The sequence below is a fragment of the Electrophorus electricus genome, chromosome 6, assembly GCF_013358815.1.
Source record: "Electrophorus electricus isolate fEleEle1 chromosome 6, fEleEle1.pri, whole genome shotgun sequence".
NCBI classification, from domain to species: Eukaryota; Metazoa; Chordata; class Actinopteri; order Gymnotiformes; family Gymnotidae; genus Electrophorus; species Electrophorus electricus.
This window is the reverse complement of record NC_049540.1, coordinates 6,160,799-6,179,417: the sequence shown is the minus strand read 5'-3', so window position 1 is coordinate 6,179,417 and position 18,619 is coordinate 6,160,799. Positions and strand designations below refer to the sequence as shown.

The 18,619-nt window shown below is 44.4% G+C and overlaps 1 protein-coding gene across 5 annotated transcripts in view; it reads right to left on the bottom strand.

The window, feature by feature from the left end:
* Positions 1-18,619, bottom strand: part of dab2ipb (DAB2 interacting protein b) — a 94,749-nt gene that overhangs the window by 25,910 nt on the left and 50,220 nt on the right. The window contains exon 1 of one of the 5 annotated variants that reach the window (XM_035527712.1): positions 14,318-14,440. The exons of 3 other annotated variants lie outside the window; for them this stretch is intronic. Coding sequence is in view for 1 of the 2 variants with exons in the window: in XM_035527711.1 (XP_035383604.1) it covers positions 8,858-8,880 (23 nt within the window). In the remaining variant the exon portion in view is untranslated. Of the gene's footprint in view, positions 1-8,857; positions 8,948-14,317; positions 14,441-18,619 lie in introns of those variants that run through there. One more of the 5 variants, XM_035527711.1, reaches the window with a different exon arrangement.

The window sequence follows — 18,619 nt, the reverse complement described above, 5'->3', positions numbered from 1 at the left end:
GAAACTGGTGTCCATGCTTTATCATCACCAATGTAGTGTCTAAATAAGACACCTATCTACCGTGTACTGGCAAACTGTTTGATTCATGCTTCCATTATGGCTTTAAAGTCATGAAGAGACTTTAAATTGGTGCCCTCTGAAAACTTCAGCTGTTGTCTGAGGTTCCACTGTACTCCACAGAACAGTGACGAGGCGAATCTGGCACTAATCTGACAAACTGCGGGATACTTCAGTCCCCACGACAAGGGCTAATTTCTAACCGAGCGCAACACACAAGTACGAGAGAAGGTGAGGCCGTGCGGGTACGTGTGTTTGGGTGGGGGGGGTCATGCCAAACAGTGCAAATATACATATCAGCCTTCTCCTACCAGTTAAATCACATGCGTTCAGTACGAACAGGGATTATTACGCTGTAATACGGCTGTGACGACCATGTAATTGGAGACTCATGTTTAGCAATGCAAACTGTTTACGCCTGTAATGTGGGCTGTGTGTGTGGGAACGCTGAGTTCCAGCAAGGTTTCCTTTAGCCTGGACCCAGGCAATACCACTGCACACATTATACTGCTGACCATTTTAAATATAGTAATATGTGTGTAATGCATTGTGTAATGTATTTCCTTTAAATTACATTGCTGTGAGTTATATTTACATTTATTGACCAAGTCTTAATTGTGCATGTTTTTGAAACAGGGGCAAAAGAAGCCATTTCGCTTTGTTACTTTCCAAAAACCATGTGAAACAAGAGAGACTGTGTTTCTCACACTCTGAAAAAAATTTGATATTATTATTTCATGAAAACTTACTATTTTTGTAACCTCATAATAAGCAGACATATTCTTACGTCCCCAGTGGACCTACAGCCCATAGTAATGCTAACTCTAATCACTGTGGCCCAACAACCACTACTGATGCACACACACAGCAGTCCTACACTACGCTCAAACACTACTGATGCACACACACAGCAGTCCTACACTACACTCAAACACTACTGATGCACACACACAGTAGTCCTACACTACACTCAAACACTACTGATGCACACACACAGCAGTCCTACACTACACTCAAACACTACTGATGCACACACACAGCAGTCCTACACTACACTCAAACACTACTGATGCACACACACAGCAGTCCTACACTACACTCAAACACTACTGATCCACACACACAGCAGTCCTACACTACACTCAAACACTACTGATGCACACACACAGCAGTCCTACACTACACTCAAACACTACTGATCCACACACACAGTAGTCCTACATGTTCAAAATTGTCATGACTTTTCAGTTATGGCCTTCAGCTATCGCAATAATCAAGAGAATATACCAACACGTTTTTGAACACACACCTCAGATGACCTTTACTGGTCCATCTTTTGGCCAGCTCTGATCTACATAAAGAAATATATATGGAGAGTTTCATTTCTGGATTGGAATTTTGATCCAAACAGGCAGGCAGCTGAAGGAAGCAGCAGTCTAGAGACACACAGTGTCCCTTTGTTATGGACAATTTAAATAAATATGAAAGAAAAAAAATAAAAACTACTGTTGCACAGGTCTGACATGTGCTTTGCAATGAGACTGCATCAGTAAACTATATATAAAATATATAAATGAATAAATTGCAATTGCATACTTATCCCTGGGTTTTCTATATCAGGGTGTATCATTTAAGGTGGTATATTATTTAAGGTGGTATATCATTTAAGGTGGTATATCAGCCCTGTCTTCATTCCCCTCCCCTGCCTCGCCGCCTCGCCTCCTCTTCTCCTCTCTGCCCTCTCCTCTCTTCTACAAAGATTATCAGAGCACACTCCTAGGACAAGGCCTGCCTTTCAACCACTGAAGACTGATACTCTGTGTGAGTGTGTGTGTGTGTGTGTGTGTGTGTGTGTGTGTGTGTGTGTACGCGTGCATACGTGTGTCTTTCTGATTGGCCAAGGTGAAACCAGGCAGGACACCAAAGGAGAGAGACTGCGGCGCAGGGGATTTCTGAATTGATCCATGAGCCCAGTGCCTGCTGGGAGTCTGAATATCAACCACTTGTTTTAAAAAACACCAAGCTTCCGCAAGGGGAATACAAGGGATGATACTGATGGGAAGACTATGGGGGACGCTTATCAAAGTGAAGTCCACAAGAAAGTCTATTCACTGTCAGAGAGAGAGAGAAGACAGCAGAGCTTCCGTCTAAGCTCTCATCAATCACGCCGTGCCAAAAGGATATGAAAGTTCTCTCTCCGTGCTGGAGGAAGTTTATTTTCAGACTCTCAGGTGGGACTTTGGGGGAAGCCATTTACCGCTGTAACGGCTTCGCACAGAAGCCTATAAAAGTGTGAGCTTCCGATACCTAGCAGAGTGAGACAACGAAGAGACCATCAAGAGGAAGAGAGATCAAGATCCACCAGGAGAGCTTGGGTTTTCTGGGGTAAGTTCAGGAAGAGATCAATTGCCATGGGAACATGGAAAAAACTAGTACACTTTTTAGACTTTCCTTAATTTTGCTTTCTGAAAAAGAAAAGATCTGATCGATTTTCTGATATGACATCAACGTCAGACTGTACTTCCATACTGACAGTACAAAACAACAAAAGACTAACAAGAAAAAGCCAGATGGGGTAACCGTCATGAACACCAATGTCTGTTCACTAAGGAACTGGCCTAAAAGGATCTTTTGTACAGGTGTAGAACGCTTGCTCTTCAAACATATGACTGGATTGTGGGTTCTGGACTGAATCAAAGTGGATAGTCAGTGAAAGAGTCAGCCAACAACAACAAAAAAAAAAACAAAAAAAAAACCAAACAACAAATCCATCCAAGACAAGATAATCTATTTATATTCTTAGATGAAAACCGGCACCTAACATTATGTAATGGGCCAGAAAGAAGTGCAAATACATCATAATGTCAAGAGTCTCAAAGGATTGTTGAAATAAACTCAGGGTACATGTATCTATGCTAGTTTTCCAGTGCACAGACATGTGTAAGGGTTTTTAGAGACACATGGCCAAGTAGGCCTAGTACAGAAAGTGATGGGTGAGCAATAGTCACTATGAATGGAGGCAACTGGGGGGATATATGTGTGTAATAGATAAGGGTGAGACTGGTTTAGATATGGGCAATGCACAGAAATAAATCACAAATAATCACAGATGTGTGGGTGTAGATTATAAACACACATATAAAATTCTAAATCTCCTCGAACACACACCCACACACCATTTGTTTATGAGCAGCAAAGTCCTTTTGTCTCAATCACTGTGTGTCTCTGTCCTGCTTTAATCATGAGTGATCTAAGAGCAGTAAACACTTATTCCTGCTCAGTCTCGCAGAGCATGCTGCATTCACTACCACCCCTGGAAATACTTCAAATACTGCACCAAACACTAGTCACACTAACATTCTTTTCTTTCATCCTGGCAACACACACAAACAGACAAGCTCAAATGCAAACACCACAGAAAAGCAAATAAACAAATGGGAAAATGAACAGAACTTTACCACTTACCAAATCATTTTATCATGAGTCTCTGTAATAGCTCCTAGTTAATAAAGCACACAAACCTGTTTTTTCTTCTCAGTTGCATAAAGACATTCCATTATACTCCATTATATTCCATTTTCAGAAAGTCTTTCCAACAACACTATAATATGCTGCTTAAAGGAAAATGGCAGCAAATAACTTGCATGAATTCTAAAGACTTCATTTTCCAAATCACATGGCTTTCATGTTGCGACCTAATTTCATGATGCATCATTTGAAACTGCTGTGATAGAATCCAAGACCTGCAACGCAGCAGTTCACAGTGATGTATTGTACACCCTACGGCCTGCACTAGTCCAGCTCCGAGGCTTCTTACCTCACCCTACGGCCTGCACTAGTCCAGCTCCGAGGCTTCTTACCTCACCCTACGGCCTGCACTAGTCCAGCGCCGAGGCTTCTTACCTCACCCTACGGCCTGCACTAGTCCAGCGCCGAGGTTTCTTACCTCACCCTACGGCCTGCACTAGTCCAGCGCCGAGGCTTCTTACCTCAAAAAGACAGTAAAACAGTGAAATGACAGGTAGAGTTTTAGAAAGAACGAGATCTTCTAAGCACTCCCATGCAGGCTATTTAACGCTCCTTACCTCAGTGGGAATACCTAGTATAGCACAGGGTTTCCTCTAGAGGGGAAGATAAACCAGGGGGCCTCAGTGCCTGCTTGTGAAAAGTAAAGTGGCATACTGCGTTCTGCAAATGAATTCAGTTTTATTTTTATAAATGATACTTTAGCAATTGATTAAATTACAGTTGTTGTTATTATTATTATTATTATTATTATTATTATTATTAACAGGTTCTTCTGTCTTTCTCTTAGATCATCTGGCCCATAGCCAACCAGGTGGCTTTGCTACTGGGGCAATGGCATACTATATTCCCCAGTCTACTTTGTTCAAGAGATGTGTGTATGATGGAAAATGATTTTATAATGTAGTAATAATTTGGTGCCTTGTCCAGTCTGGGTTGCTTGGGTGGGCGACTCGTATTGGTGGTAATGACACAAACGTGGATGCAGGCCAGCCAGCTGACTGCCACGGGCATGGTTTCTCCATTTACAGTTCAGCAGTGTGAGTGAAGGCAAGAAAACCAAGTTGCTCTTCAAGTGAACAACCAATCGTCGGTCACCGCGCCCCCACTTGAGGGGTAACTGTGTTTTGCTTTTTTGTGACTTGTGTTTAACCCTCCACACACTTTTGCATTAATGTTTGCAGTGCCACAGCACACTCACAACATAATACATGCCCTCTCACAGAGAACAGGGGGGATAAACCAGGACACAGCATGGGTGACCTGAAAGGACAAAAGGCGAAAATACACTGAAACAAAAAACTAATTGTGTGTGTATGTGTGTGTGTGTTTTGCACGTGTACGGACTTCTTCTAAAGCTCTGTGATACTCTTCAAAGTCTTTTTTTCCTTAGTAATATTCTGGCGCACGAGCTCACAATTCTAATTACACTGATGGGATCAGACAGGCACAAACATACACACACACACACACACACACACACAATGTTTTGATGACTTAAATTAATATAAGTGAAAAAGACAGAAGAACGTGGAATAAAAGGTTTACCACGATAGACACAGAGAAGCGTGACTCACCGGCAACTTTCCAGAACGAGAGTGAGAATGAATTTTTGTAGAGCACCTCTACAATCACTGACAGACGTCCTGTTTGGCTGTGACTCTTTCTGCGTGTGTGTGCTTGTGTGTGCACGTCTATGTATGTGTGTGCACACACGCATGTTCTTCTCTGCTATCTGAGAACTGAATCGGTCATTTGGCTGTTCCTGGGCACATGGACACTCAGCATAATAACAGCTTATTATAACGACAATTACACTTCAAACAAGGCTCAAGTATTGACAGCGCAAACCATAACGACATACCCACCTAACCAGAGAAACGGGCGCTGGAGCAAAGGCTATGGAACCAAACCAAACACTCTCTTAAACAGCTCCTCCCTGCACCTCAACATCTGCCGCAAGAATAGTGGACTTTGGTTCTCTACAGTACACATGAAGCATCTATACAATTAGCAGAAAACTCAAAAGCTTGTAACTTATCGGTGCCGTCTCCATAGGTGGAGCTCAGCTGAGTCTCAGCTACCAATCAAAATGGACCTTGGAACGTTGAAACAAAGCTCACAGGCTGACTGAAGTCCTGCCTCATTCTGTTACTGCCGTAATGTTAATGGAAACCCCTTGTAGTCAATAGTTTGTAACTCAACTGGAAACACAAATAATAACTCACATGCTCATACCACAGCAAAAAAACATGTAAAAAATTTTTTACATCTAATGTTACTTGATGAACATACACATTTTAGAAATGCAGCTTGAAAAATTCCCAGTTTTAATTTCAATTCGCCTACAAGAGTGTGCTTTTGTATGTGTGTGTGGGAGATTAACGTTTATTGTGCACTTAGAATTCTACGTCCCGCACAGAGTCACTATGACCTTGTCTAGGATGCTAGAGAAGAAATAGAAGTAGACACACACACACCCGCACACACATACTGATCATAGCAGTGATTCCCACTAAATCCACCTAACCTGACAGTAACATGAATACAGAGAGAATAAGGACTATGAGAAGAAGAACCAAAAGCCCCCAAAGCCCACTAAACACACATACACATCCATCCAGACACACACACACATACACACTCATCCATCTGACCACACACAGAGCAAATCCATTTAATCTATTCACAAGACACCATCGCAGGCTCAATCCCGTGTGGAAGAAACCAGTGCACAGTATCAAAGGAAAAACGAAGGTCACCAGCACATAAACATTTAAAGGGCGAGATGGTCTGATGTATAATGTCCTGGACACACAGTGGACTTTAATGGCATGAAAGCTCAACATATGTAGGTTATGTTAGCATACTGATGTCACAGAAATGACAGGCAGCTGATATTGTGCTACTTTGTGTGTGTGTGTGTGTGTGTGTGTGTGTGTGTGTGTGTATTGCCATGCTGGGTCAGTGATAGGATTATGCTGTCATCACTGCACTGGCATTTATTTGCCTGGAAATGTGGAAATGACTGGATCAAAGAAAGAGAGAAAGAGAGAGCGAGAGAGGCAGTTCCACCCTACAAGGCTCCTTCATTGCTCAGGTTTGCCTCTACCCTTGAATGGACCATAACTATGAAAAGGTGAATGTTTCCATGGCAACTAGCTGACAGGTACTATTTTAGCCCTGAAAGAAGACCATAGGCTCTAACGACTAGAACGAGGCACTCGTGCACCGTTGTGTCAGCAGGGACAAACTAAAAGAAACCAAAAGATAAGCGACGGACATATTCTGAAATAACATGCGGCCTCTAAAGCCCATACCACTATGTTTCTGCAAAAGAAGATGCTTTAAATGCAAACACAACCACGACCGCAACCATAGCTGCTATAAACAAGAAAAAAATAATAGCCATCCTCTAAACCACAGAAGTCAGTAACTTCTTCCTCGCCCTGGTTCAGCTGCAACTCCATTACCCTCACAAAGACAACGGGACGAGCAGCCCGGCGCAGAAAAAGGCCGCCGATGAGTCATCATCTGCACTTTTTCACAACAGTGCTTTTTGCTTCTTCTTTTTTTTAAAACTCAGAATCGAGACTTTAACTCATACTGTCACACATACGGGCTGACTGCAGGTGTATCTCTCTTAAAGGCTAGGCTAAAACATCTGGCAACAAGAACTGCTCCAAACACCATTCTCTTCACACAACTACCCAATTTGTATGTAGAATCTAACTGTGATACAAGGGCACCACTTCAGTAATATCGTATTACAGTTCACTTACACATAGTAGCTGGTCCCAAAGTTTATGAGGATAGGTAGGATGGCCACTTTAATAACACAAGGCTTGAAATTAGTCATTCCTACTCTTTGAAAGGAAAAGATATGACCACCAAGTCATTTTTCTTTTTGGTATTTTCACATCACTACCAGCATACTAACCAAGTAGAATTAGATCACAGACATTGTGCGATTAGCCGCTAGGTATGATACGAGGGGATCCGTTTGCCCGCCGAAATACAAGGTATTCACTTTGACGTGTATGTGACACGCTAAAATAACAGCCACCAGTTCACTCCAGAAGGATGGAGTCTGGCCTAAATATGTGCGTTTGCCCACCCTACGTATGGGTATGTGTGTTCTAATACTTATTTATTGTGTATGTATAACCAACCTGTAACAATTTTTGAATCAGTCAACTGTGATATAATAGTGACATTTTAGTCATTAAAGTATTGCAATATTACACCTAGTATAAGCCACTAGCTGGTCCCAAATTGTGCACAAGTGTGTGTGCGAGAGGAGTGTTTGCAGGGTCACTGTGCCGTGTTACACAGCAGGATGTAATTCTGCAAAGAGAAGCATGGCGACCTCAAACAACAAGGTCATGGTGGAGACGCAGCAGTGAGTCCAGAGGTCATCGACGGCGCGGCTTTGAGAAAAAGGGCAGGACGGTGTGTCAGGGAGTGGAGAGAAAATATTCGCACGTCCACGTGGCTTTCGGAGCTCAAGCTAACTTCAAAGTAATTCAAATTCAAAAAGGCGACAACTGGAAGCACGGACAGAACAGCTCATCAGCTCAACAGGGATGGGTAGAGTGTATTTGCTTTCCGGGTGCAGAGTCGGGTAACCAAACAAGGAACCAGGCTGGAGGCTAGTAATTACTGGCGGTTAGAAAACAAACATGTCATTTCCTGTTCCTAAAAGTCCAAAACCCGATCTGCACAAGACTGATAACCAAACCGAAGCCGCAATGAGTGACGCTTTAGTTATGAAAACAGCCTAGATGCAGCAAGACGAGTCGATTTCCACACGGTGGACAGTAAAATACAACCATACGGTTCCTGATCTGCTTTCAGATCAAAGTGCATGAACTACAGTATAACACTCGCCGTCCGGGTCTGGTGCAGAACTTCTCTTTGGAGGCTGACTAGGCGGCATTGTAGTTTTTGCTGTGGATTGCGCCAAATGTGACCGTTTATTTGAGCTATAGCTGTAAAGCTGCTAACAGCTAGTTTGAACAAGTCTCCGAGTGGGGATCTTGCGGGTAATGAGGCGTGTTTTCTCCACAATAATACTGATCCAGCCACAGGACTCCCTCATGTTTCCCATACCCAGGCCTGTGGCCTCCTATGATTTACGCACCTTTTTAAACAAATAGCGATCGTCATTAACTGTCAACAAATATGAGGACGAAAAGGCTTGAGAAACGGGTGCTAGCTACGTTTAACGTTTAAAAACAGCGTTAGGACCAGCAGATGAGCGAACGGCACTTACACTTTACCGAAGCGCTGAAACATCGCTCCTCAGAGCCAGACTCAGTCCTGCAGGCATGCCAGAGTAAAGGGAGGTGCATGCCTTCACCCTGGGTGCAAACCGGCTCCGGGGTTTGGCGATCTGGCTATTCTGAGGAATTTCTGAGCGATGTCCAGCCTCCGCGCCACGGCCCCGGGGATGAGGGACTTCCCTTGGGCTCGCTCCAAACACACCCCCTCGCATGTCCCATTTAATACGTGCGTATGTCAAGACAACGTATCGAAATGGCTTTGCGTAATTTTGTAATGCAAACGTTGTGTTCCTGCGGACAGCATGAGAACTCGGGTGCACACGAACTAACTCGCATCTGTCAGGCGAATAAAGGACATGGAGACGTGGAGAGAGCAGTGGGCATTGCACTTGGCCATCGTTTGTGTATACAGGGTGTGAACAGTGTGTACTTTGTGGTTACATAATAGGATCCTTTATCTAATCGCATCACACGTCGTAGCTTGTTCAAGAAATAAGAGCCAACGAAAGGTGCAATCCTCGGTTCACTCGTTTGGATTTTTTTTGGGGGGGGGGGGGCGGCTAAACCATTGCCAGATGTATCCACTTGCTTGTTTTCACAGAAAGAGGATATGACATCACGAGAGAGACACGCAGAGAAAAGAAAAGGCACTAGTGGGTAAATGTCAGAGCTGGCTGTTACAGTACAGCCTGGCCCCACACACTGACCTCAGACACACTTACGTCAACCTTCCTGTAAGATCATTTAGTGAAACGCTTCATATAAAGAGTTGCCCACCCAAGAACATTCACTGACCAGTAAAGAGGACCCTTGGCTTACAAATGACCAAGTTTTTTTTTTTTTTTTAAAGATCAGCATTAAAGGCCAATGAAGCTATAAAACAATTCTGCGCTCACAGTGATAGAGCGCTAGAGCAGCAGCAGACACACCGACTGTCTGGCTTTACCTGTGTCATTCTTCCTGTTTATCCCTCAGTATATTCTACCCTTCTCATTTGAGAGAGGTGTCTGCTCACTCACTCACTCTCTCTCTCTCTCTCTCTCTCTCTCTCTCTCTCTCTCTCTCTCTCTCTCTCTCTCTCTCTCTCTCTCTCTCTCTCTCCCCCCCCCCCCCCCCCCAGCCTGACAACACATGGACTACTTCACAGCTAGTGTGGCAGCAGACGTGCATTGCCAGCGTTTCCATATGCACAAGCACAAGCTCTAGCCTATACTCATCTGAGCCAGCAGATCGAGAGCACACAATCAGTGCTCAAGACAATGGCTGAGCAGCTTTTGCCATTTATCCTTTGTGCTCAGGAGCACGTTAATGGGTTCGAATGGGTCTGGTAACACCATACAAACACCCACATGCACCCACGAATGTGCATGTGTGTGCGCGCGCACACACGTCTGCCTTCTTGTATGTGTACAGGCAGAATCATGGTCCTCAGTATTAGTAGTTAAAGGTGGACCCATAGAGGAACACTCCATCAGGTTCACACGCACACACACACACACACACACACACAACCATACCTACAAAACCTAAGCTACCATTTGCTATCATATATACTTTCCTATGCCACTCTGTCGTCAGAAGTTATTAATTATTTGCATAATAACCCACAGCCGTTAAAAGCAAAGAGCAACAATATTACAATATTTTCCCTAGATAATTCACCATCACCACAAGGCCTTTGTGTTAAATAGGAGAAATGAATCATGCCATTTTCAATTACCAGTCACATTTTTTTATTTGCTTTGCACCATCATGGTTAATTCCCAATTTGTGATTTATTATTTCCTTCCAGAATGCATCTAGAAACGTGCAAGCATGGAACAGCACCTGTCATGGGGGTGGGGGGTGAGTCGCTCCAGACTGTTCGGGGAGACTCACATGCATCAGCGGGTGCAGGACTCCTGCATGCAGAGGCACTGAATGGCCCCAGGCCTGCATTCCAGGCAAGTTCGCTCACGCCTCCGAGACACGAAAACATCAGGGAGGAGCGAGGAGCAGGAGCAACACGCCCAGCTACCAGGACGCGCCTGACAAAAGTAGAGCCTCGAAAAGACGCCGGTCCGGTGGAACAGCACGGTGGAGGGCTCGGGGGGGCTGGTGAGCAGATCTATGAAGTCTGAACGGAGATGCGCGTTATATAATTGTTGACATTTAAACAGAGAAGGTGCAGAGGAGGTTTATCCCAAATCAGAACGAATCAGAGAATGACCTGAAATACTGAGGCTGGGATGAACGGCCCAGTACTGGAGAACGGACAGACGCTGAGTGCTATAGCCGGACATTCCTTAGGAAGAAAATGTAGCAATTTGTGAAGATAAAGCATAGAGTATACTTTTCCTCTCTCCGTTTCTGTTCTCTTGCTTTCTCCCTCTCTCTTTCACTCCCTCTCTCCATCCCTCATGCATTTTAGGTCTTATGTAACCACGTGTCCGGCCCCCAGGCAAGCGCATTGGCTTTGCCATCTGTCCGTCTTCACGCCTGATCCCGCCCCCAGCGCCTGCCCGCCAGTTCATCCGCTTCCCCACAAACGACTGTCCAAAGAAGAGCCACCTCAGGGCTCGAGTGCACGCCGACATCGCCAGCAACTCAACTGTTGACTTGTACTCAGAAGGTTGCTGGTTCAAGCTCCACCACTGCCAAGTTGCCACTGTTGGGCCCCTGAGCAAGGCCCATAACCCTCAATTGCTCCAGTTGTACTCAGTCATAATTCTAAGTGGCTTTGGATAAAAGCATCAGCTAAAAATGTCATTAAAAAAGAAAGCTTGATGGAAACAGGGGTAGTTTGCCTTGCCTCTGGTAACAAAGCTGGGGCAAAACTGCGAGGACACAGTAGTCATGCTTCATTCTAAATAGTGCATATAAAGCCCTGTGTTAAGGGACAGTGTCAACTTGTTAGTTATAAATGCTTAAACATTTAACGGAAAATGTTTATTTTTAATTACAGTATTAGAAGCTGAATCAACCCATTCAATGAGCTAAAACAACATTAAAAATGTTCCCCAAAGACTGGATTTCACTCTTTAACATGACCAGACCTGCTGCTTATACGGGGAGCTCTCTTTATACTCCTTCTACAGTCAGTTTGCGGCATAACCTGCAGCATGAGCCAGTGTTAGTTATGTTATCTGTACTGCGTCTTCTCTCTGGTTGCTGACCACATGAAACCTGAGCCTAGCTTGGTTTCAGGTTCTACCGATGCAGAAAATGGAGTTTCATAAGAAGTAAAAAGTGGCTTTTTTCGGTTAAAGGAAAAAACAGTGACCCCACACTGGGCAACTTTCAAAGTGCATAAAAGGTTCCAAGCGGCCTGGGTGTCGTGCCTCCTCTTTCTCCTTCAGACCCTGTTCCTCTCCTACATCTCTCATGGATCCCAGGACCAAAATAACTGTTTTGAAATAATTTGATAAGGCCCCTGCCATATTTATCATGGTGCATAACAATAACAAATATGGTAATGGTACATTCCTGTCTCGCTGAACAGAACAGGCGGTCTAATTGGGTGCCATGACCGCTATCTTGGTCAGTCTGCCCACATGCTATTCTTTCTCTGTCTGTCTGCCAGGCTGTTGGTGGAGTCTGTTGCCTTTCATACAGTACATCTGACCAGAGATCAGGGCTTTTAAAGAGGCCTTCCTCTTTAACGAGCCTTTCTGCCTCCTCTCTCTGACTCTGGTTTAGACTGCTGTCAGACTGTTGACCCACTGAGTCTTTGGTGGCGGGTGGGGGGTGCGTCTCCTCGGAATGGAGCTGCAGTTGGGGCGACACCCCCCGTCCCCCCCCCCTTTCCTCTAACCGACACCATCCCTTTCCTGGAGAATGAGAGACTCTCTCACCTCAGTACCTCTGAGCACAGTCGGTAGATGAGGGAGAGATTGGTCATGACAGCCCAATTATGGAGAGAGAGAGAGAGAGAAAGAGAGAGAGAGAGAGACAGAGAGAGAGAGAGAGAATTAGGTTGGGAGCTTTCAGATGAGTCGCTCGTATCAAAAAGTGCACGCACACACACACACACGCACACGCACACACACACACTTACAGAGACATACAGACACACACACACTCATACACACACACACTCATACACACACACTCATACACACACTTACAGAGACAGACAGACACACACACACTCATACACACACACACAAATGTTTTTCCCTTCCTGTGCCTCTTTGATTTACTCACACTAGTTGAGCTCACTAGACATCAAAATGCAGTTTCCAAGGAACACACACTCCATCTCTCCTTCCAGACCCCCCCCTCTCTCTCTCTCTCTCTCTCTCTCGCTCCCCTCCAGTTTCTAAGATGCTCAAAGTTAAAAGTTTCTCTTCTGTCTCATTCCCTGGTATGTAGTGCAATGTAGTCTCACACCACCTGCATGCATATGAGTGTGTATGACTGTGTTCTTGTACATGTGCTTTTTTGTGTGTGTGTGTGTGTGTGTGTGTGTGTGTGTGTGTGTGTGGAAAGAAACTATAATTGGCAGCTTCCCCAGTGCTAAGTGTTGAGCAGTACTGGATAATCCAGCAGGGATACCAGACACCTCTTAAGTCATCATCTGGATTTTGCAAAAGCAAAACAGCAGTAACCCAGTGCACCAGAGTTAGCTGGAGAACCAGAAGATCAAGGGTTCAAACCCCAGCTGTAGCTTGTGCCGCTGGGCACATAGTACCAGGAGGCTGTTTTTCTGGCCAGTTAATAGAATTCACTAACGTAATCAAACTCATGTGCTTTTGCCATTCATGTAACAGGAAAGTTATTTTATAGAGGAACTTCAGTGGAAGTAGTCCACCTTGTGCTAATGATGTCAGCAAGGATCAACCAAACCGAACAGACACAGCACAGCAGGGTTAATCAGAGCCCCAAAATATCACTTATCATCGACATGAAAACAGCAGATCTTTCAAAGGAACTTTAAAGGACCGCAACCCACAGACAACCAAAGACAGTGTCCAGAACCACTTCAATCCATATTTTCATGTGCAATGCATTAGCTTTTACGTTTAGCATAATGAGTCAAGTCATCCAGACTCTGGTATGACGGGAAGTCCTCCCAAGGCACACTGACACACACACTCACACACACACAAACACCCATACCCACACACACATACAAACCCAGACCCAAACACACACATGATTCATCCAGTGACCTGAGAGAATTTCCCAGTCAGATAATCCTGGATGTCTCGGTGTTCAGACCTCTTGGCTCAACAACGCGCAGGCAACACACACATGCACAGAAAAGCACACAACACCTGGGCGCCAGGCACGCAGGTCATGGTCTGTGCCCAAGAGAACGTGTCCGCGTGTTCACTGTCGGGAGCCCCAGGCTAACAAAAAAAGAAAACTGTTTCTCCCCTCAGAGCATATTCACCATGATCTTATACACACACATACACACGCATGCACACACAAGCGCACACAGCACAGTTGACCAAGGCACTCACAGGACATTGTCTGTGTCCGGCGGAGCAGCGGAGAGGCGGGAACTCAAGCAGCACGTCTGAGCGAGGACGAGTGGCGTGAGTGCGACGGAGGAGCTGTGCTCATAGCCCAGATTTCCCCTGCTGCTGTGTGCTCTCTCCCTCCCCTCCCCGCTCGCTCTCTCCCTCTCTCTCTCTCTCTCTCTCTCTCTCTCTCTCTTCCGTTCTTTCTCTCCACTGCCCTCTCCTGGTATCTGTCTCTTTCTCTTCTGCTGTCTCCCTGTTGAAGTTTTTTCCGTCTTTAAGCTGGCTTGACCTAGTTCATTTGCTCTTTCCGACACTGCTTGGCCCTCTGTCCTGTGTGCAATCTCTCTCTCTCTCACACACTCTGTTATTCCTGCTCTGTCTCTCTTGAGTTTATGTACGTGAGTCTGTGTGCTTACACTAGCTGTGTTTATAACAAGTAAAACATTTCACATACTTACACACCCACACACAGATATCTCTCTCTCTCTCTCTCTCTCTCTCTCTCTCTCTCTCTCTCTCTCTCTCTCTCTCTCTCTCTCTCTCTCTCTCTCTCTCTCTCTCTCTCTCTCTCTCTCTCTCTCTCTCTCTCTCTCTCTCTCTGTGTCTGACAATCATACTGGCTTTCTGAGTGGCTGTCTTCCACTCACCCAGGTGCTCACAGCACAATTCTACATTAAAGAAAGCTGAGGAACAAGACCGGTACCAAGGACACATGTTCTGGTAGGAAAAGGCTGGGGTTTAGTATTTATTGTAAAGGCTTGTCTAGAAGAGGTAGAGCAGATTAAATAATCTCTTTGCTGTAGTCATAAAAACCTTGTTAGAATTCAAGGATTTTATGAAGTATATGAGCAACCGAAGTCTCAAATTGCAAAATCATAAATGCTAATTTATCTAGTAATAATAATAATAACAACAACCATGCTTGGCCAATCGGACACGGGGGGGTGTTAGAAATGAGAGTATTTCAAGGCTTTAAAACTTCGAAGTGTTAAAAGCCTTTCAGCTATTCAAGTGTAGTTAAGAGCAACAAACGTAACGGCAGAACATGTCACAACTTGTTATAGGGGCCAACGTTCAGAATGTCCTTCAGTCAGCCACCATCCCCACTGATCCACTTACAAATCACACTTACATGTGCTCGAAAAGATACTGTGTGTATAAGTTCTATGTGTGTGTGTGTGTGTGTGTGTGTGTGTGTGTGTGTAGCTGTCAGTCTAAAAAGATCTAAATAGCCTTCAGCCTTCCAAACCAATTACTCTGCTTAATCATCTGAAGGGAAATAAGAGGAAAGTGTGAAAGAGAGAGAGCGAGCGAGAGAGAGAGAGAATATTGAGCATCGATGTGTATGAAGACCAGGGGTGGACAGAGACGCTGTGTCCAGTGCATGTTATGGGAGACTAGCACAGAGGACGGAGAGAGGCTTTCCTTCCTATTCACCTCATTTGACCTTCATCTCTCTGTGTTAAAAATGAATATATGAATATTCTCTCTTTCACACACACACACGCACAAACACATGCACACACATACACAAACATGCAAGATCGCTTTGCTATTTATGCCAGCCAAATCACTGCCTTTCATCTCAGCTGAATACACACAGCTGTTTGAAGCTGGGAGAACGCCGAACAGCCGCACTCGGCGCGCACTCGATCAAAACACGTCGGCCCCCTCAACGAATGCTGCATCCCAGCCTGCACGCACTTCACACAGCATGCTGCAGCGGGGGTCGCCCAAACTGGGGTACCAGGCCCTGAGGTAGCAGCGCTTAGAAATGCTTACGAAAGAGCTTATAAATGGTGTTCTTGATGACATTCACATGCTTACTGAACCCCCACTCAGCGCAGTCAACCACAGCACGTGTATTCTGTGTAATAATGTTGGAACTTGATTATATTGATTATATTTTGGTATAATATGCAAACAGCATGCAATGTGCGTGGGTAGAAATGTTTCAGGAACCTGTGGAACCAATGTCCACAGCTCACCTGAGCAAATCCAGCCTTTTTCTTCAGTACGGTCTGCCTGAGGGAAAAAACTGTGTGAGGGTTCCTGATGTGCCCTCAGCAGACAGAAGCCTACCAGATTTACTGCACACTGGAAAACACACTGGAAAACTGACCCAAGTGGCAAATGTTTTCAGTGCAATTAAACCTCATAAACCCTTTAACGGCATCTGAACAGAGCAGCAGGTTTACGTGATAACGCAGTATGGCCATACAAGCATAACAATGCTGCTTCTGCCTTTCTAAGTAAAAAATATTTGTCTCTAAATGTATTTGTCTATTTTCATCCAATCATTTGCCAGAACCTGATATTAGGTGAACTGGAATTTAATATAAATTCGTTCTTTCATAGTATATATAGTATATAAAGAATTTCTATATATATATAGTTCTAAATATTGTTCTTTCATTCCTTTTACATTTAGGACATATAAAATAGAAACTGCTGGAATTGCCCTATATCTACCTATTAATAGCAGTGGGCAAAACTTTACCTATAGACGAGTGAAGTCACACATCATCCTAGTTGACCTCATGCCCATATTAAGAACGCTTGCTTTAAAGGATTTTACCTACAGAAAAAGTGAATTGCTTTTTTGAAAAGTGCCTCTATTTCACCTGGTAATAAACAAAAACCCAGATATGTTTTGTCCCACATACTTTGTCAATGTTTCTCCCAAATGAGCTTGGATTCCTTAAATTGCAATATTGCTATGTAGTCGAAATATGACCATTGCTATGTGCAAGCTAAACAACTGCAATAAAATTATGCCAGTGAGTTATTGTAGGTGGGTTGTAGCGGTCATTTCCCTCGGTGATTGGTCAGCCTTTCACAAGGATGACCAGAGGTGTAGGAAGGGCTGAGGACCACTTTCAATCTGCTCACACTGAGCAGTGTAGTTTGAATGAAGGTCAGCTGGCAGAGCAAAGCAAGCTCCGAACAGAATGGAAAAGTCTATTGTGCGTCAGTGTCAGAGGAAGAAAGTTAGCTAACCACATCGCAGCCTGTGTTACCTGCAAAGTAAAGCAGCCATTTCAAGCAAAATAAAAGATGGCTCTGCAAAAGTTTACAAAAAAAAAGGTTTGACAAGCCTAACTGAAAAAGAAAAACTGCAGGTGGAAAACAACAATGCCTGAACAGCCTGCCAGTCTTATGACTATATTCACAGCGCCATAGCAGTAGCTTACTAGTACCAAATTTCATTTTTCAACTTTTTAAAGATCTCATTATTCAAATGATCCAGTGCTATTTGGAAGAAAGTGTATGTGGGACAAAACGTATTGGATTTTTTTTACCTCCCACAGGGCTTCACAGAGGTGAGTTTCAAAAACTCATTTATTTTTCTCCTTGAAATGGGCATAAGAGTATGACCCCAATGACAAAACCAAGACAGGACTATATGGTCTATTGCTTTGACATAGCATTATAACAGCTCATTTTAGGCACTGCCATCTCCATGGGGATTGGCTAGGCCAATCCAAAAATCTAAGAGTTTTCCATAAAACACATTTACACATCTAAATTTCATGTAGAAACAATGGCTCTTTCTGTGCGCTTCAGGACGGCCGTATTTCTTCATTGAACGACTAAGCTGTGCTTGATATCCTTTTACCTAAGAGTCTCCGTGCCATATGTGCTGAGAGAACAGGCTAACGGCAAAATCTCCTCCTTCAGATGCATTATGGATGAACATAGCAGAGTGAGGCGGAGTGAAAGAAGCAACTGAGGCAAATAGAGAGACTGAGAGAAAGAGAGACAGCCAGAAAGAGAGAGAAAGAGAGACAGCCAGAAAGAGAGACAGCCAGAAAGAGAGAGCGAGTGAGAGAGACAGCCAGAGAGAGAGAGAGACAGCCAGAAAGAGAGAGAGAGAGAGAAAGAGAGACAGCCAGCGAGAGAGAGTGAAAGAGAGACAGCCAGAAAGAGAGAGAGAGAGAGAGAGAGAGAGAGAGACAGCCAGCGAGAGAGAGTGAAAGAGAGACAGCCAGAAAGAGAGAGAGAGAGAGAGAGAGAGAGAGAGAGAGAGAGAGAGAGCCAGCGAGAGAGAGTGAAAGAGAGACAGCCAGAAAGAGAGAGCGAGAGAGAGAGAGAGAGAGAGACAGCCAGCGAGAGAGAGTGAAAGAGAGACAGCCAGAAAGAGAGAGCGAGAGAGAGAGAGAGAGAGAGAGAGAGAGAGAGAGAGAGAGAGAGAGAGAGAGAGAGACAGCCATTGAGAGAGAGTGAAAGAGAGACAGCCAGAAAGAGAGAAAGAGAGACATTCTGAATGAGCAAAGGAGAGAGAGCTCCTGTTGCTAC